The sequence below is a fragment of the Halyomorpha halys genome, unplaced genomic scaffold (assembly GCF_000696795.3).
Source record: "Halyomorpha halys isolate HHAL.00 unplaced genomic scaffold, Hhal_1.1 Scaffold219.1, whole genome shotgun sequence".
NCBI classification, from domain to species: Eukaryota; Metazoa; Arthropoda; class Insecta; order Hemiptera; family Pentatomidae; genus Halyomorpha; species Halyomorpha halys.
Window position 1 is genome coordinate 14,268 of NW_027108016.1, and position 21,590 is coordinate 35,857.

At 30.6% G+C, this 21,590-nt stretch overlaps 1 protein-coding gene across 2 annotated transcripts in view; it reads left to right on the plus strand.

The window, feature by feature from the left end:
• Positions 1–20,863: 20,863 nt before the first annotated feature.
• The window catches only part of Fas3 (fasciclin 3), a 592,625-nt gene continuing 591,898 nt past the window's right edge, over positions 20,864–21,590 (plus strand). For both annotated transcript variants that reach the window (XM_067046409.1, XM_067046410.1), the window contains exon 1: positions 20,864–21,070. In XM_067046409.1, the coding sequence (XP_066902510.1) occupies positions 21,007–21,070 (64 nt within the window). In that variant the 5' untranslated portion in view covers positions 20,864–21,006. The remainder of the gene's footprint in view (positions 21,071–21,590) is intronic.

Below are 21,590 nucleotides of genomic sequence, written 5' to 3' on the forward strand. Positions count from 1 at the left end.
GAAATGAGAAATAAATTTGTTTGTATTACTTTTTTAAAAATAAACTATCTCATTAATTGAGAAACTAAATGATTAATATATATTTTTTTAATGTTACAAAGATATCTTTTGTGTAGCTCCTACTACATGAAAAATTCTTAGAATGAACGATTTAACTAATTTGAAGGATCTGGTGTGGTCAAAAAGGAAGATAAAATAGTTAACAACTGTTTCTTTACCGACGTTTCGCTCCACTCTACAGGGCTTCATCAGAGCTAAAAAATATACAAAACAAATAAAAATTTGTTGACAACGTAAGATAATAAGATATAATAAATAAACTAAGGTAAGATGAAAAAGTATTTAAATATTAGTGAAAAATTATATAATAATGAACTGAGATAAATAAAAAAAGTTGTACAATAATATGTTTATATAAAAAAGAGATAACATAAAATATTAGATTGAAAGTAACCAGGAGGCGAAATAACACGTAAAAAAAAAAAAAATTAACTAGTACACACTAAGAGGTGAAGAACTAAGGAAATAAGATGAAAATAAATAAAGATCAAGAGAGAATAAATAGATAAAATATAATAATAACAGGAAGAGAACCTATACCAATACTTTCTCTCAAAAACAAGAGGTTTATCTCGCCATCACAAGGATGGACTCTGGTTTAACTGCTTATTCTGAGCAAAGGTGTTGAATCAACAATCGTATCACAAAATGAACGACTGGCAGAATGGAACAGCAACTCTCTGCATGAGAGATTCTATAGCCAACTGAACGAAGCCTCCATAGACAAAGAGAGATCAGTTGAATGGTTAAAAGCTGGAAGGCTATTCTCCGAGACAGAGGGATTTGTGGTTGCTATCCAAGATCAAGTGATTGCCACGAGATCACATAGGAAGCATGTTTTAAAAGACACAACACCGGATAAGTGTCGATTATGCTCAGTAACGCTGGAATCAATCCAAGATATCACTGGAGGATGTGGAGTGCTGGCTGATACTGTATATCTGCAAAGGCACAACAATGTGGCCAAAATTTTGCATCAGGCTCTGGCTGTGAAGTACAACCTAATTGAAGATAAGAGCCCATACTACAAGTACCACCCAAATAGACTCCTCCAAAAAGGTCCTCTCAAGCTCTAAGCTAGGAATGAATCAATAATCACGGACCATACAGTACGCCATAATAAACCAGACATCCTCCTTATTGATCTAAGAAAAAAGAAAGCGGAACTTATTGATGCCGGAATACCAAACGATAATAATATAAGCTCAACTGAGGGAGAGAAATTGAGGAAATACCAGTAATTGGCGATAGAATTGAAAGAAATGTATAAATTGGAAGGTGTTACCACTACTCCATTCATAATATCAACGAATGGTCTCATAGCAAAATTAACTGGCATGAATGTTATGGGGGTGCCTACGAACGTGCTAAGAGAGGCTCAACAGTTCTCTTAGACACTGCACGTATAGTGTGAAAATTTTTAAATATTTGAAAAAAATAAAATAAATAAACAAAATCTGAAGGTGGTTGGACTTCTAGGTCCCCACCTCAGACATTCAACCCGCAATAGCGAGAAAAATCGGATAATAATAATAAATGAAAGAAAAACCAACTACCTGTCGCGTTTAAAGGACAGCGGACGAATGAAAATGGGATGCGTGTGTGCGTGCGTGTGGTGTTTGTTGCTTCATCATAATAGTAATGTGACCAAAAGCTTAAAACCTTTAAACAACATCCAACGACAAAACAACAACGCATGACAAAAGCAGATGTGGAACAGACAAATAATGTGGGGAGATGACGGCTACACAGAAGTGAAATCAAAGAAAAAGATTAAAAATTGTGATAATAATAATAATAATAGGGGTAAATGCTATATTCAGCCATGCTGCCCAAATACATTGGGTTGCTATAATATACAACAAAAATATTTTTTTCTACCTTTTCATTTGCAATCTGTAATCTTATATATACTAAATACAATATATTATAGCTATTTCCTCTGTATTTCCCTATTTAACAATTTTATGTTATTTGATAATCTTATTTCATTTACTTGGCAATTTTACTCTCTTATTTCTCTCTCTTATACCTCCCCTCTCCAATGATCCACAACCCACGTTTAATCCGATAAAAAAGAATTTATCCTTAGATAGCAATATAAAAAATATCAAATACACAATAATCACAGCAATGGATCAGTTTGAAAAATAATTAAATAGATTTTTTTAAAAAAAGTAAGTTAAATGCAATAAATAAATAAGTTAAAACACAAATAACCCGGTTAAAAAGCTAAAATAAAAATTCATAATTATATAATATAGGAAACTATGTAATTACAGCAAAATAAATTAACTACTAATCTTTCAGTCGATTTTTATGAAATGTTGCTTTTTAAAAAGCTATATCTCGAGATAAATAGCTCTATTAGGGTTCATATTTCAGCAAATTTACTCTTTCTTAAATAATGTTCTTTTAGATTTTCTAGTGTTGTTGGTAGTTTTTAAGAGAGTTCCGAATGAAAAATTAATGTTATTTAAGATTTTGAAACAGCCGCCATTTTTATTCCCTTACGTATACTTGGAAGAATCATCAGTTTTGAATGGTAATTATACATAGTTTTCATTAAAGTAATAAAAAATTGGGATGAAATAACTACCTTTTTTCTTCCTGGCTCTTGTACTATTAAGCTGATCTTGTGCGGGTCCTTTTTCTTTTTTTTTTTAAAGTTCTACTTGACATACGGACTTGAGCTTTGGGGCTCCACTAAACCTTCGAATTCCTCTCGTATCAAATCTTTACAATCCAAAATCCTTCGTAAAATCCTCAATGCTCCTTATTTTGTTACTAATAAAACCATCCATAAAGACCTAAATGTTCCTTATATAACCGATCTAGCCCGAACCCGATATTATTCCTTCCATAATAAACTCCCTAACCACCCAAACCCACTAGTTTCTAAGCTTGCTTCTTCTTCCATTCCTGGCAATCCTCCCAGTCGCCTGAAAAGAAGATGGCCTCGTGACCTTATATTGTAAACTGTTTTTAGAGTTCTACTACTGAGTAGTTTCTCTACATCCTGTATCATATCATTATGTCATTATGATCAAATTTACTGGTTGTATTTTTTTATACAGTTGTAAATATCAATAAATAAATAAAAAAAAAAAAGTTCTACTTGCGACGGAGCTTAACTGATAAATACTGATACTTTTGTCCTTATAAAGGAGTAAAAAGTGCTGATCAGGAATAGATGTTGATGTCCGCGTATGGAGTAGAGTTCAATTTAATTGAATTTATATTGTAATATTTCCGTTATTGAGAGGTGTTCTTTAAGATAAGTAAAATTAAAATGGCCAGGCCTCGTTTAAAATTCAATCAATGTCTTCTTTCATCGAACACATGCCATGAACTTTGAAATGAATCTCATAATCGTGTATGGTCTCATATGGTTCTTGAATAATAATTAAAGACACATACAAAGACCAAGTATCACGTTTGACTTAGCACAATGAAGAGGATATGAGTAATGGAAAGCATGCCAAAGGATACAACTTTGACGTGTTCTGCATCTTTGAATCAATGACATAATTCGACACTGGCATGGTAAGAAGTTTGGCCAAATGGTGTTTGTCACAAATCTTGCCAAATGTGTCGATGCCTGCTAGAATTCGCTCTCAGCGAAGTTTGTAACTTATTAGTCATTCTTCAGATATTTTTCTGTTTACCTATTAGTACAAGAGCCCAAGAGGAGAATAAAGGTACATATTTCACAGCAATTTCTTTAATGAAAATTATGTATAATTACTAGTTAAAATTAATGAATCTGCAAAGTACAGTTACGGGTATAAAAAATGGGCGGTGTTTCAAAACTTAAAAAAATATAATAATTTTTTATTCAGAGCTCTATATCCTTTACAACTACCAACAACACTAGAAAACCTAAGAGAACATTATTTAAAGTAGAGTACATTAGCTAAAATATGAGCCCTATTAGAGCTATTTACGTTAAATATTTTATGATACATAGCTTTTCATAAAACATGTACTGAAACATCACTAGTTAATGAATTTATTTTGAGAAATCTATATCTCAAAACCCGTTTGATGTACATTTGGTTATCAGCACTAAAATTAAAGTTAGTTTAATGTACCTTAAAGTAGTTTATAACGTTTATCTTCGTTGGAGTAGTAGTTTCCGTGATATTCAACAAAATATATAGGATATATTTATATATTGAAATAAACAATGGTGGCTGTTAAAAAAGGTAAAAAATATATATATCTTTAAAACTATCAATAGCACTAGACAACTTGACAAAACATATTTTAATGCAAAGTAAATTAGCTAAAATATGAGCCCTAATAGAGCTATTTACGTTCAATAATTCCCGAGATATAGATTTTTAAAAAGTAACATTCAATAAAAAAGAAAAATCAGTAGTTAGTGAATTTATTTGGAGAATAAATAAAACCATTCTTCCCTTCACATACAAGCCAATTAAAATAAACTAACAATGTATGATAATAAGATACAATAAAGTTAACGATTACGAGTACGATTAAAGATTATGTAAATGTAAGTAAAAAATCATAAAAAAATTAACAAAAAGAAATAAGGTATACAATAATGAGTGTATATAAAAATAAATGACATAGACAATATTAGATTTTAAATTAATAGGAAACTCATTTACAAAGACCTTAACATCCCATTCGTTGCAGAATTGGCCCTAAGCAGATATGCGTCTTTTCATTCCGAACTCCTTAACCATCCTAACCCATTAATTCTTAATCATTCATCCTTAACAATCCCTGATAATCCTTCGAGGCGTCTGAAAAGAAGATGGCCACGGGACCTTCTAATTTAAATTAATGTTTGAAGTACCACCAATGGGTGGTTTCTTCCCAAGATTTTAAAGTTTATATGAAACAACAGCATATTTACTTATTGTATTATTTTGTACAGTTGTAAATTACATTAAATAAATAAAAAAAAAATGAACAGGAGATATTTTATGATTTTATCAAAATAAAAAAGTAGAAATTTGGAAAAATAAAAAACAAAAATTGTACACACTAAAAGACAGAAAACTAACTAAGTAGAATAAATAAAGATCAATAAAGAATAAATAAAAATAAAAATATAATCATAATTAGTATTTTTATTATAATTACATTTTTACTTATTTTTATATTTTTATTATTATTATACTATTTTTTATTTATTCTTTCTTGACCCTTATTTACTCTCATCTTACTTCCTAAGTTTGCTGTCTCTTAGTGTGTACAATTTTTATTTTTTATTTCACTTATATCTAATTTTCCTATTTTTACAAGTTATTACGTCTCCTGTTTGAGAAAGGTGCCCCCTCACATTTGAATAGAAATTCACGATGCCATCCACGATACTCTAAGACTCGAAGTAGGTCTATATTATATTTTTACGTTTCTGTTATAGTTTTCGGTTTATTTGATATCTAATGTCGGAAGCTTTTAGGTTTACAAAAAAAATCAACTGGGATGAAGTTTTAAAACATTATATAATTCAAAACTATATAATTATTATTCAATATTGGTACAATATTTTGAAAAAATAATATATGGAAATATTTCCCCAAAATAATAGTCAACGTTTATTTTATTACGTTTCGGCATTTTTCGAACCATCTTCAGTCAAACGTTTTCATAATTAATCTCTAATATCTTATTCTGTCGAGATCCCATGTTAATAACTTAAAACATCCTAAGCAAATAAATGATAAAATAATCAAGATATCTTATTATGACGCTGTTATATTTACATAATTTACTTTTTTTAATAATTACATATTTACTTTGTCTGTATGTATAATAATAATAAATAAATAATATAAATACTAAATAACTATTATTCTTGTGTTGCGGGTTAGGCGCAAACGTTCTTAATCTATAGTCCTTATTGGTTGTTTTCAGAGCTGAGTACTAACTAGCTAATATTTAGTTAACTAAGGACTAACTAATAACTAAATAGTTTCTGGAATTAGTGGCCCTAAAAAACTGGAACCATCCTTAAAAATAGTTTTTTTTTTTTTATTTATTTGTTGATATTTACAACTGTATAAAAAAATACAACCAGTAAATTTGATCATAATGACATATGATATGATACAGGATGTAGAGAAACTACCCAGAAGTAGAACTCTAAAACAGTTTACAATATAAGGTTACGAGGCCATCTTCTTTTCAGGCGCCTTGGAGGATTGCCAGGAATGGAAGAGGAAGGAAGGTTAGAAATTAGTGGGTTTTGGGTGGTTAGGGAGTTTATTATGGAAGGAATAATCTAAAAATAGTTAAAATTATCTTTAACTGTTGAAAAAAAAACTGACTACTGATTCTTTAATCCTAATAGTGGTTACCCTAACATATTAGTACACCTTTAAAAGATTTTGGACGCACTGAAAAACCGATTTTATGATCGCGCGATTGCTTATCGATCTTTTTCAACTTTTCGGATTTATAACGTATTGGGATCCCTTAATATGGTAAATGAAAATTTAATTTTAAGATTCCAAGCTCCCAAAACATGTTCTAACATTTTGGATTCCTAACAAATTGGAAATGTTCAAATGAATATATTCAGAAGGTCGCGATCATAAAACGTATTTCATTTTCATTTTTAGCAACTCCGAAAACACTTAAAGGGCCTCCAACATGTTAGAAATCCGTAAAGTTAAAATATATTGATTCAGAGGGACGCAAAATCGCGCTTTAAATCGATTTTATTTTTATTCTCAGCAGCTTTGATATTCATCGATTGACGAAAGAAAAAATAAAATAGCCATATATCAGAAATAAGAAAAGTTAAAATGAAGCCTGTACGTGGATTATTTTTATTATAATATTATGTTTTAGTTGAAACTAAAGATAAAATTAACTAATCATAAAATAATCTGAGAAGATGGTCGGGAGGTGCGGTCAGAAAAAAAATAATAATAAGTAAACAAAAAATTATTTATTTATGTTGACGTTTCGATCTGAGTTTCAAGTCTTCATCATGACTATATAACAAAAAGAGATAACAACCATTATTTAGAGAAACATAAAATTGAAAAGAAATTTTCCTGAATTGAATAATACAAAATAATTGATTGATGATCATGGAATTACACAGTAGCCAATTGCTAACAGTGAAAGATGAAATATAATATTATGTAGGTAAGAAGATATGTATAATATAAGATATGTAAGTTGTGTCTAAAAAACTGAAAAATAAATCTGATATGATGGACAAAAAAGTGTTACGATTGCCATGGCAAGATAAAAACAACACTGGCGATATCTGAGTAGACAAAAGGGATTATGGGGAAAATCAAAAACACGAGCAATATGTTTAGACGAGTGGAGTTTGGTTTTGTGAAGGGGAATCTTCAGCACGCCCTGGATAGGAGAGTTGTGGCATTACATCGTTAGACATTGTATCTCTATAATTCTGCTGATACGGTGACCGGAAAGGAAATATCGGACTACCTTGTGTTCTGCCAGGAGTACACCCAAAGACTACGTGGGGTTCGAACTAAATTTTATTTTAATATAACTTTTATATTCCTTTGTACAGTAATGTAAATAATAGTTGATAAGGTTAATCATTTAAGTTAAAGTTGAGTCAACCTATACGTTCTCATTGTTTTATTAATTGATATGAATTCTTTACTTTCCTTTTTCATTCTGTGTACATATATTTCTTCTTATCAATAAACTTTTGTACATATAGTTCTTCTGTTCATTCTTATGCATGTATATTACTTTCAACTTGTTAATTTTACCCATGTTTTTTTGTTATGTTTACTTAATATTTCCATAATTCAACAGGTGGAATGTAACGCTCATAGGTTTTCTGTTATCTACATGTAAAAGTATTCGCCTGTTGTTATAATTCCATTATTATTTATATAAGGGTATATTATTTCGGGGTTTTCTTGTAATAATGTGGCGCCTAAGGAGCAATTTATTTTTTATTGTTTTGTCTTTTTTTCCCTTTTGGCGATTATATATATATATATTTTTTATTATTTTCCATTGACTCACCCCCTTCTGCGCTGAGCGTGGGCAAGTATAAACGATATTTGTATAACTGAGGATGGATCAAAATTTGCGGTCATAAAAGTTATATAGATGAGTACAAAAAAAATTTATGTATATTAATCTCCGATTATTAATCTACGGTAAACTATCTACACCTCATTAAGTAATCATTAGTTTTGGCTATTGCTAACGTTCCATGAATAAATGTTAGTTGCTGATTTTAGTCAATGACTAATTTAGTTCTTTGAGTTGGGTATGAGCATGCAGCTTATAACTTTAGCTTTAAGATTTTAGTTGTATCACCCAAACCCACTAGTTTCTGACCTTGCTTCCTCCTTCATTCCAGACAATCCTGCGAGGCGCCTGAAAAGAAAATGGACCAGCTAATGTAAAACGTCATTAGCGAGCTACCAATGGGTAGTTTCTCTACACGCCTGTAAAACTCCATTTGGACTGAGATCAAATTTACTAATTGTATTATAACGTACAGCTGTAGATAGGAATAAATAAATAAAATAAAAAAGATTTTAGAGAGATAACTTTTGTTGTTATTATTTTTCTGTCTATGATATTTATGAGAGTGTTAAGATGTCCATTAAATTTGTCATAGAATCGTTTTTAGATGAGTCCATGTAAAGGCTAGTTGGGTAAAATTACCTATAGTTAAAATTAATAGCTAAAATTACGATGGATAAAATCCTTATTCAGGAATAAACCATTAATAAATAAATATTGTATCCATGGCAATTTTAGCTATTAATTTTAACAATAGGTAATTTTTGCCCGTCTCTGTGTAAAGGTAAGTATGTGAAATTATAATTTTGACGTACCAAGATACTTTTGTAATCATCTCGAATGCTTTTGGCTGAACGATTGTTAATTTGGAAAACTCATGAAAATAAAATAATAAATTACACATAATATTCACTTTAATTCTTGCATAGCATATAGAAAAGAGTAATAAAGACGAAAAAAAATTCTTATGAGTGAAATATCTCGAATCTAGGAGAAAAATTCTAATTTTTTAAGGGTTTCGCGATTTTAAAACATCTAGGACGTTTAACATATTTAGCAGAGTTTGCTCGACTAACCCTATCAACGTGTCTTCCCAGAATGATCTCAATATTTTATCGTATTCTATTATTCGCGTAGGAGCAAGTGTACTCCCACGAACCGAATCCTTAGCTCTCCTAAGCTGGTTGCGGAGGGGACCCTAAGAGACGTTTCCCTTTATGTCGCCCGGAATGGAGATGTGAATAATTTAGAATACTTTCAGGATATTCCTTGTTCGGGAAAATATCCTTAATACTCCCCCATTGAAAGAATTTATGGTTATTTCGGTCTGCAAACATGATTGGACATGCTTCCATTTGTCATGGTGAAGTTGCCACTCAGATCGATTCATGATTGAAACATATGTTTGATTAAATGCCATAATACAATAAAATGCATATAATTAGAGAGAGAGAAATACTTTATCAATGCTGCCTGAATACATCATGTTGCTATCTCACACAGCATACTTATCAATCCGTAATCGGACATATATAAATTACACATACATGGTATGATCAGAAAAAAAGAGATACAATAATAGGATATAATAAACAATTTTTTCCCCCTACAGTTTCCTTTTACATTCAATTTCGGCCTGTACAACAAATACAAATGTTTCAATTCATTCCTATTTTTTCTTCTCATTTCTGCTCCTCCAATTTCACCATTTCACAATTTTTTAATTCACCCGATCAACAAATTCCCTCTCCGGAATCCACTCCTAGATCCTCTTCAGTGACCCGCTAAACAAATTCAGTATTAGACGGTAATGTGAGATCAGACCATCATTCATAGTCACAGCAGTAGATCAGTTTACCAAAAACAAACAAATAGATACATTTTACGAGAATAAGACTAACACATAGATTAAAAGAAAAATATAATAAAAAAACCGGTTACAGGAAACACTTTAATATAATCTGGTCCCAGGTTATCTTTCAATTAATTGACTATAATCTTCTTCTAATAAAAACAAAGTCTCTATATGAAGGAGATATTCGGGGGTGCCGTAAAAAAAATAAAAAACAAATATTTATCGTTAACTACTAATTATTTGCCGACGTTTTGGCCCACTTTGCGGGGTTAAAAAAGATACAAAACAACTAAAAATATATTAACAATGTAAGATAAGTAGATTAACAATGAGTAAACTAAGCTTTGATTAAAAAAAAATTGATAAATAAACAAAATTTGTACAATAAGTTTATATCAAAAAGAAATAACATGAAGTATTAGATTGAAAATAAAGAGGAGACGTAATAAATAACACGTAAAAATAGATATAAGAGAAATAAAAAAAAAAAAACTTTCACACACTAAGAGAAAACTAAGGAAATAAGATGAAAATAAACAAAGGTCAAGTAAGAATAAATAAATAAAATATAATAATAAAAATAAAAAATAGGCATAAATTATGGTGGAATTTAAAGTTATATAAATATAAGTGAAAAATTATATAATAATAAGTATATATAAAAAGAAATAGCATACAGAAATAAATCTAATTAAAATGAATAGGAGATGTGTAATTCAAGTGTTTGATTATTGGGGGATATTACCCGAATTCCTTTAAATTTCGTGGTATCGCTGGAGTGGACTGTATGAAATAAAACTCTAATCCTTTTAATTTATATGAAACATTTTATTTGTGAGTTTTGCCAAAAGGGTTACGATACAATTATTAGACTTTGGATTATTGCTATGTTTACGAGTAATTATGGTAGGGATTATAATAATAATAATCTTTATTTATTCTGGGATTGATCCCTTAGAATAATATACAGGCATCAAAATCAGGTTTTAGAGCCTTAGAGTACAATAAAAATAAAAATGAAAATATAAAACATAAAATATAATAAAAATAAAGAATTTGAAAAGATAAAAATGAACAACAATAATTAACAGAATATATAAAATAAAAATACACAAATTAAATAAATCATATGACATATCATAAAACATAAGATGACTAACACTTCTTATCATAAATAAAAAGAAATTATCCTTCGAAACTTGTCAGATCTAATTTTTGTTTCTGTTGGAGCCTCAGTTTTCGAGATATATCTCATTATTAAAAAAAAAGGATTTTTCCACCTCTCTCTTCCAACATTAGAGGAATTTTATCTTCCTAAAATATAAAAAAAATTAATATATTTATATCAGTACCACTACAACCAATGAAGAGACTGCAGCGCAGTATATTGTATGGTAGTACTAATACTGGACGAACGGTGGTGCAAGGATCTCATTTGGTCAGAATCACGCTTGACCACCAAATTTTTCTCCAAAGAAGTGAGATTTATGAGGCTGGGGACCTCAAAGAGCTTCCAAACCCACAGGATTGACTCAAGGCTGCAGAAACAGAATAAAAAAATATCTTTCACTGCCGGATTAATACCCGAGTCTTTGGAGTTAATAGCACTGTGCTTTACCAATGAACCACCTTGCTCACCATCTTCCTACTATTTATTTAATATTTTTGTTTCTCTAATTAAAAATTACTTTACAGGCACACATAACATCTATTGAAGAATGGTGTAAAAACTGGAGAATCAAAATAAATCCTAAAAAATCCCACCAGATCACCTTTACTCTCCGTCGTAAACCTCTGCCCTCCTGTCCTACTGTATCCTTTCTAGATACACCACTAACACCTGTTGAGCAGATTCGATACTTAGGACTCCATCTTGACAAGAGACTTACTTGGAATCCACACACAAGACTGAAACGACAAGAAACTGCTCGTAGATTTCGATTGCTACAACACTTACTTGACAAACGCTCTAAACTTCCCATTAATTACAAAAAAATAGTATACACTTCAATAATCAGACCAATTTGGACATATGGAATTGAGCTCTGGGGCTCCACCAAACCATCGATTCTTCCCGCATCCAATCGTTACAATCCAAAATCCTACGTAAAATCGTTGATGCTCCTTATTACGTCACAAATAAACTCATTCATAAAGACCTTAACATCCCATTCGTTGCAGATTTGGCCCAAAACAGATATGCGTCTTTTTATTCCAAACTCCTTAACCATCCTAACCCATTAATTCTTAATCTTTCATCTTTAACAATCCCTGATAATCCTCCGAGGGGTCTGAAAAGAAGATGGCCACGGGACCTTCTAGTTTAAATTAATGTTTGAAGTACCACCAATGGGTGGTTCCTTCCCAAGATTTTCAAGTGTATCTGAAACATACTACATATTTACCTATTGTATTATTTTGTACAGTTGTAAATTACAATAAATAAATAATAAAAAAAAAAAAAAATTACTTTAATATATTATAATAAAAACAATCCAAAAAAAGCCATTCAGTTAATTAAAATATAAATCAATGAATACGATAAGCTTATTTGCCTTCAAGCTAACAAAATCGACAAATAACAATGATCCCCCTCAAGAAACTTAAAACCGTTTTAATATATTAACTATTGAATAGTTTAAATATGTAATAACTATCGCCGTTATATTATTTTAAGGGGGGGGTGGTTCATTGGTAAAGCACTGTGCTACTAACTCCACGGCCCCAGGTTTTTGTAGGCATTAGTCAATTCTGTGGATTCAGGATCCCTCTGGATAAGAATTATGCCAATAATTTTAACCAAATGCACTCCTTGCACAACAGTTAGTCTAGTAACAGCCCTTCCTTACAAAATACTGTATCCCTAACCCTTCATGGATTTTAGCGGTGCAGATCTTTTTTTTATTATTACATTCTTTTAAGGAACATTTGAATAACCATATCTGATTCCATTCTTAAAAATAATTTACATCCTTTTACGCTGACATGCTTTAAATTTTGTATTATTATTCTTTCCACACTCCTGCCCATGACTATTTGTACCATTGTATCCCAAACCAGGAAGGTTCAACAAACTCCTCCTCATTTTGAATTCCATCTGTGAAACCATACTGAGGTCTTTGCCTCCGAAGAAAACTAATTAATTCTCTACTACAACAAACCATATTTCATAGAAAATATTCAAATTTATTTTGATTTCGTCTTGATATTTTCGGTATTGATGATGTGTCAGACCGATGAAAAGATAAATAGCTAAAACGTAGATATTTAATCCATATGTAAATAATTAAGCGTATAATTTCAAATAACGATGAAGATGGTTAGGGTTGCGGTCAAAAAAGAACAAAAATAGTTAGCAACTATTATTTTCCAACGTTTCGCCCCACTTTGTAGAACTTTATCAGGACTCTTCAAGTTGATAGCTTCTGGAACGTTGTTAACTCAAAACATGATAACAACCTCCTCGTACTCCTTTATTTATATTTTTTAAGAACTAAATGTCTTTTGTAGGTTTGTTTGTTCAAGTTGATAGTCTTTAAAAGCACTGATGAAACTCCACAAAGTGAGGCGAAATGTCAGAAAATAAATAGTTGCTACACATTTTTTTTTTTTTTTTACCGCAACTCTGACCAACTTCTTCGTTATTTGTAGACATTTAATATTTAACATCAATTTTAATCTCTTCGCTAAAGGACACTACCTTTCAAAACGAGAGGTGGGTGTTTCTGATTCCTTTTTTTTTTATTTATTTATTAGAATTATATATTTTTTATTGTATTTATTTATTCTTTCCTGATCCTTTATTTTGTGTCTTCTTATTTCCTTTGTTTTCGAACTCTTAGTGCGTATTTGTTTTTCTTATATTTACTTTCACAAAACTTGGAACGTAAGTAGGGTGGTATGTGAACCATATTAAATGCGTGCAGAGCACCAGATTGTTTATGTTATTTTCACAACTCCTAATTAGTTAAAACCTCCAAATAACGGACATTCGCGAATGTCCGTTATTTAGAAGTTTTACTATATTTTGAAGGATTGAAATTAATACATGTCAGGTAGTGAGCTAATAGGTTGCAGAACATTGGGCATTGTACCTATGACAGTCCATTGATCCATATCATTGGCACTACCTTACCGAGCTATATATATCCTCTATTATAGGGTATCTATATTATATACCATTGTTATATGATATTACTGCACGATGTTATAATGTTACGGTATAGAACTATAAAGAACAATTCGTTATTACCTAATAGTAAGATTCATAACTTCTTTTTTTTCCGGCCAAGACTCCCATTGGAGTCCTATACTGCCTAACCACAGTTGGGGGTCACAGTTCTTCATTTTGAGGGACCGCCACTCAATGAAAAAAGTCAACGCCTCAGGCCAGATTCGAACCGGCACCGCCAATAGACCACTGAGCTATCCGCGGCCCAGATTCATAACTTACACATTCCGTAAATTCCTACCTCCTACATACTATCTCATTATCCGTTCGTTTCTCACTAATAGATATTCAAAGTAAACCACAATGGCTCTTAATCATCACTATCCTCCCAGTCCGCTGGTGTTCCTCAAGGTAGTATCATCGGTCCTATTCTCTACACAGTCTATACAGCTGACATCCCAACCAATCCTAACACTATCCTCACCACACACGCGGCACATGGATGCTCGCCGTCAATAATAACCCTTTGATTGCATCCCACCTCTCCAATCCCATATCGTAGCCCTCGAAGAATGGTGCTGTAATTGGAGGATCAAAATAAATCCCATCCAATCACCTTCATCCTTCGTCGTAAACCTACGGACTGTCCTACATTATCCTTTAATTAAACAGCACTTTCTAGACAAACGGTTTAAACTTCCAACACATTACAAAAGACTGATCTACATGACTATAATAAGGCCAATCTGGACGTACGGAGTTGGGCTTTGGGGCTCCACTAAACCTTCGAATTCCTCTCGTATCAAATCCTTACAATCCAAAATCCTCAATGCTCCTTCCTTCGTCACAAATAAAATCATCCATAAAGACCTCAATGTTCCACATGTAACCGATCCAGCCCGAACCAGATAGCAATCCTTTTCATTGTAAACTCTCTAACCACTCTAACCCGTTTCTAACCTTGAATACTCCTTCATTCCTGACATTCCTTCGAGATGCCTGAAAAGAAGATGGCCACGAGACTTGCTAATGTAAAATGTCATTCGAGTACTACCACTGGGTAGTTTCTCTACACGCCTGTATCACTCCATTATAACTGAGGTCAAATTTACTAAATGTATTATAATGTACAGTTGAAAATAGCCATAAATACATAAATTTAAAAAAATTAAATGAAGATATTCTATAAGGACCAATAAACCAAAACAAACTTATAGAATAGTGGTCAAATTTTGACTTATTTATTTTTTCTTTCAAACGGTGTAACCATTTTAGGTCGCATTTCTGGAATTACTCAATACTGTTTAAATTTTTACTTACGCAATTTTGTTTTTAACTCTCTTAAATACTACTATATTTACAGTTTAGAACATTGTAATTTCGTATAATAAAAATAAGTCATGATTTTCAATAACTGTTTTATCATTCAGTATTTTTGTTTAAAACTTAATTCTTAAAGGATGTATAAATTAACAAAATAATAATTTAGGGATTGTATTATTTAAAAATATGTATGTATTGATGTATAGTTTAAAAAATAGAAATAACTTTCCTTTAAAATGTAATAATTCACATAAACTATATATATTATATTGATTTTATATTGATATTACATCGATAAGTAATATAAACATTATACTATCATCAGGTCTATACATATTCAGCTGCTCAGGAATGTAGTTATCATTACATACATATTTATGTTATGGAGCAATTACAGATCCAATGCTGTAAATATGTTAGTACAATCAAGTACAGATCCAATTATATTGTACAATTGCAATGTACAATAGTTTTCTTCTCATTCCTTCTCAATCAGATAATAATGCGGTTAGATACTGAATTAACTCCGAGAGCTTGAAGAGCTCATAGCTCATAGACACACACACTTTCATATGTTATGTATATTTTGAGTATTTTGTGCATACATCATGCAAAAAGCATACATTGTTGAATTAATTATGCATATTATATGCATACATATAATTAAAAAATTGTATAGAAGATGATATATAGAAAGTTGGTTAAAAGATAAAAGCAAATAACATAAAACTAAACAAGAAGAGATAAGAGAAAGAAATAAGAAAAAAATATTGTTATATTACCTCATATTCCAACCTTATTCCTAAACAAGAATCCAATACAATTCCATTCATAGGTTAAGAATATTGGTGTCACTATAGACGAAACTCTTTCCTGGAAAAACCACTTCACCTACTTCCTTTTTAAACCTGTAGGCTCCTGGTTACTTCCTTACTATTCCCCCACTTTGATTATTGCTATGTGGTTTATGGGGGTGTCTCTGAGGATCTCGAAGCAAAATTAAAACGGTTAATTAATCGCTTTGTACAATTCCTCTACCAAGATATCCAATTCCACCATCCATCGTACATCTCTGATATCCTTCAATTTAAATCCTCAGTGCATTCCCGCAATACTCGCTCAGGGCCTTCAGACTTAAATGTAACTGCCCATCGAACCACAGCCTTTGGTAGATCTTTCCTCATCCGTTCCTCTTCCATATGGAATTCTTTTTCCTCCTTCATTCGTAGTTCTAATACCATTCCAATCTTCAAATCCCGTATCTTCGACCACCTTTTGTCTACCCAATTCCGGGATATTAACAATTGAAAGTTTCCACCAAGGTATGTATATTTTCTGTATTTAATGTTTCAGATTTTTATCTACATAATATGTATATTACCAGAAATCGTACCTTTCCATTTATTATTTTTAGTTTTATTATATATTTGATTTTTATAATTTTTGTTTTCTATTATTTATTATCAGAAGCGTTTATCATCTTATGAAATGACATTTGGTTTTACTTTATTTGTTCTATTCTTATTTTATATATTCTGTTAATTATTGTTATTCAATTTTATCTTTTCAAATTCATTATTTTAATATATTTTATGACGTTTTATAATTTCATTTTTATTTTATATTTCACTCTAAAGCCGAATTTTGGATGAAGAAAGGAATTGAATTTTGCTGGTAGAAAGGCCTAACAAAGTTTTCTTCAGATATTTTCGATATTTTACCCGGAATCTCAGACTTATTTATTTATAGTGAATTATAATGATATTTATCAAATTGTATTCGGTACGAATTCTTCTCAGATTCTGATTTATTTATTATTGTGGTGTTATATATTTATTGTTATAAATTATAGATATTTAATTTATAATCTTAAGCACTTTCTTGAGCCTGGTTAATTTTTTAAAAATAAATAATTTAATTTCTATCCATTTTAATTTGAAATTCACTATACAGTTTGCTGTATAGTGAATTTCAAAACAGATACAAGGAATTTGAACCAACACTATGCAGAGATATTAAGTAAAATTAATTTATGAAAAATATAGGGTAAATCGAATCTGGATAATTATAATTAGCCTTGATAGGAAATTTACTAATGAAATAAAGAGGAAAATTGACAAAAGTGTATAATAAATAATTTCAATGCTTGAACTGAGTGGAGGAAGGTTACAAGCAATGTTGGGATAACGTTTTAACAAATAGTGACTGTAATAAATGATTTTAATTATGGTTTTAATGTGAGTATTGACTAATTAGGTAATTAGACATAATGTGAGATATAATTATTAACAAAAAAAAAAGTTTTACCTAATGTTTTAATGTTTCATATAAATTGTTATTTTAAGCTGAGCAGAATATCCTGTATGAAGTGGAGTTTTTAAGTCATATAGTTCCAAAATTGTATTAAGGTAAGATAAATTATAAATAATAATATTAAGTATTTCGGAATGTTTGAGGAACATACATGTAATAAAAGCTGTTTTGTAGTAGATTGCCCTTGAGGATGGCTGGATTGGCCGAAACGTCGGACTTGTAAGAAAAAGAAAATGTGTTGAGACTAATATGGATAGAAATTAAATTATTTATTTTTAAAAAATTATAGATATTTTTATTTATGGAGACTCAAAAATAAATATTATCTATAGGTTTGCTCAGAATAAAATCTAAATATATTCGCCATGTCCCTATTTGGCTTACTGTTCTGATATCCATTGGACGATTTGCCTCTGGTAAGTGGCCTTTTTGTTATGCCTCGTTTATCTTTAGCGTTTTCCTCCTGAAGGTTACAATGCTAATATTTCCTTTAATTTAAATTTGATTTCTTATATCACATATTATTAATAAAACACTTATATATTATTATTTAATTTGTATGCTTCCTCTCCTAAAGAACGAAATAATTGTCTTAATTTATTTTTTACAAATAAATTCTTTAACTATCAATTGCGGATTAGGTGATCATTGGTATATAAAATAAATTACATAGATGCAATTTAAAAAATGTGGTGCATGTTGCATTAAAAATGAACAAAATAAAGTTAACAACGAATTATTTGCCGACATTTCTCCCCCACATTACAGGCCTAAAAATATATAGAAAATAACTAACAATATGTTAAGATTGTAACATAATAATATACAAAGAAGTAAACTAAGTTGGGGTTAAAATTATGTAAATGTAAGTAAATATGATATCAAAATAAACAACCTAACAAAACGTCATTTAATGCAAAGTAAATCTTCTGAAATATGAGCCTTATTAGAGCGATTTACATTCATTATACCTTTTTATAAAAGTAAAATTTCACACGAAAAAAAATGCACTGCAAAATCAATAGTTAATACATTTATTTTGAGAATAAATAAAACCATTCTTCCCCTCACATACAAAACAATTAAAAATATACTGACAATGTAAAATAATAAGATACAACAAAATAAACTAAGGTGCGATTAAAAATTATGTAAATATTATATAAAAATAATTATAAGATGTACAACAATAAGTATATATAAAAAAGAAATAATATCAACTATTCGATTCGAAATAAACAGGAGATGTAATAATTCTTAAAGATAGAAAAGAAGATTTAAAAGAAAACAAACAAAAATTGTATACACTTTAATTAGAAAGTAAGATGAGAATAAATAAAGGTTAAGAAAGAATAAGCGTGATTCTGACCAAATCACCTCCTTATACAACCGTTGGTCCCTTACAAAGTACTGAACCCCTGACCCTTTATGGGTTGTAGCAGTATAGATAATATATTTTTATTTTTTATTTATGATTACTTGACCTTTATTTATTCTCATTTTACTTACTTAGTTTTCTGTCTCTTAGTGTGTAGAATTTTTGATTTTTCTTATATCTACTTTCGTATTTTTACTTTATTAATTACATCTTCTGTTCAAGAAAAAAAATAAAAATAATAACAAATCATAACAACCCACCTGTGTTTAAAAGGTAGCTAACCAGTGAGATGTATGTGATACAGACATGGAGTAGTGGGAGATGACGTTTACTTATAAAGTGAAATATAAGAAAAACATATAAAAAAGTTGAATAATGAGGTGTAGATAGTTGACCGTAGATTAATGATTGGAGAAGTTTGTCGGGGGGTGCGGTCAGCAAAGAACAACATAAATAAACAAAACCATATATATTTATTTTATGCCGACGTTTCGACCTGAGTTTCAGATCTTCACCAGGGGTTATGGCGTAGAAGTTAGGCCTGCAACCCAATCATTTATCATTTATGATTCAATTCAATATTTTGTATAAATCCCTTTTTTTTATTTTATTTATTTATTGATATTTACAACTGTATAAAAAAATACGACCAGTAAATTTGATCATAATGACATAATGATATGATACAAGATGTAGAGAAACTACCCAGTAGTAGAACTCTAAAAACAGTTTACAATATAAGGTTACGAGGCCATCTTCCTTTCAGGCGCCTCGGAGGAAGCAAGGTTAGAAACGAGTGGGTTTGGGTGTTTAGGGAGTTTATTATGGAAGGAATTTAGGTCTTTATGGATGGTTTTATTAGTAACAAAATAAGGAGCATTGAGGATTTTACGAAGGATTTTGGATTGTAAAGATTGGATACGAGAGGAATTCGAAGGTTTAGTGGAGCCCCAAAGCTCAACTCAGTATGTTCAGATGGGTCTTATTATTGTCATGTAGATCAGTTTTTTGTAATGAGTTGGAAGTTTACACCGTTTATCTAGTAAGTGCTGTAATAGTCGGAATCTGCGTGCAGTTTCCTGTCTTTTCAGTCTTGTGTGAGGATTTCTATAACTCTAAATTTGTTTATATACTATTCCTTTTCAATTGTATGTTACTCTAAATGTTGTTGTTATCTCTTTTGTTCTATAGCTCTGATGAAGACCTGAAATATTTTTTTATGTTGTTCTTTACTGACCGCACCCCCCTCCCCTGACCAACTTCTACAATCATAAAAAAGTTGAAAGTATGAAGTAGATTGTAGGAAGTTAATCCGGGTGGGGGTTAATAAAGGTACCAAAATAGTAAAAGAAAACAATTTATTTTTAACCAACGTTTCGCCCTACTTGGCAGAGTTTCATCAGGGATGTCAGATTGAAAATCTGTAAAACTTGAGTCTTCAGAAATATTTTTTGTTTATTTGTATTTTTTGCAGATCGCAACCCCCCCTCCCATTTCTCTTCATCACAGCTTAATTTCATTTTTGTGTTATTTTTTATAATAGCCCCTCTTTACCGGACACCTCTTTATAAAGGACAAAATCAACTTCCCCTTATATGTTTTATAGAAGTGGATTACTTTGAATACACAGGGCTTGGAGATGCGGTGTGGGTTGGCGGGATGTGATGTGGCGGGAATGCGAGCGACAGTGGCTCCTCCTAGCGGCCGCTGCCGACCCGCGCCAACCGCTTCAGTCTGTGCCTGCCTCCCGTTGGATCAACAGGTTGTGTGTGCTCCTTCGATACAGTATAGAGATCGCGATATATATATCTATATATCTTGATCAGTGTGTAGTATTACTGTAGTGGTGACCTTACTGTGTGTTGTGATCTCGGTAGTTTGGGAACTATGTTCGCCATGAATCGTTCTGTCTTCATCTTGTTTTTCTCTATCAGTGTCTTCAGTTATCAAGGTAAGTCTTTGGGTCTATGTTCAATTTAATTTAATTTAAAAAAAAATGCATACATACAATATACTCTAAATAATTTTCTTTAAGGCTTAGGTACCTTTTGAAAATCCCGATATAAAAAAAAATAAATCCTATTTTTCTGAATTTATTATAATTTAGTTTATAACTTATATCCTTTCATACGTGGTTCATGAGTCTGTGAAAAAAATTTATATATATTTCAGAAATCATTTTTTTTTTCAACTTAAGAAAATTCAAAATAGGTTTTCTTGGTACTTCGCGGTACCTTTTTCTATTCATTCCACCCCAACTTATTTAAAAAAAGTTTTACCTTTGAACAAATTTTATTTAAATATATATAAAACTGTTTATTATTAACTGTTAATTATGTTGTAATTAATATTATATTACAAAAATCGTTTGGTGGATTTTTTAGTATTTTAATTGGTTTAAACAAAGTGAAAAAAAAATTTTTTTTTTTCTAACTTTGCCTAAAAAAAATATGTATAAAAAAATTATAATT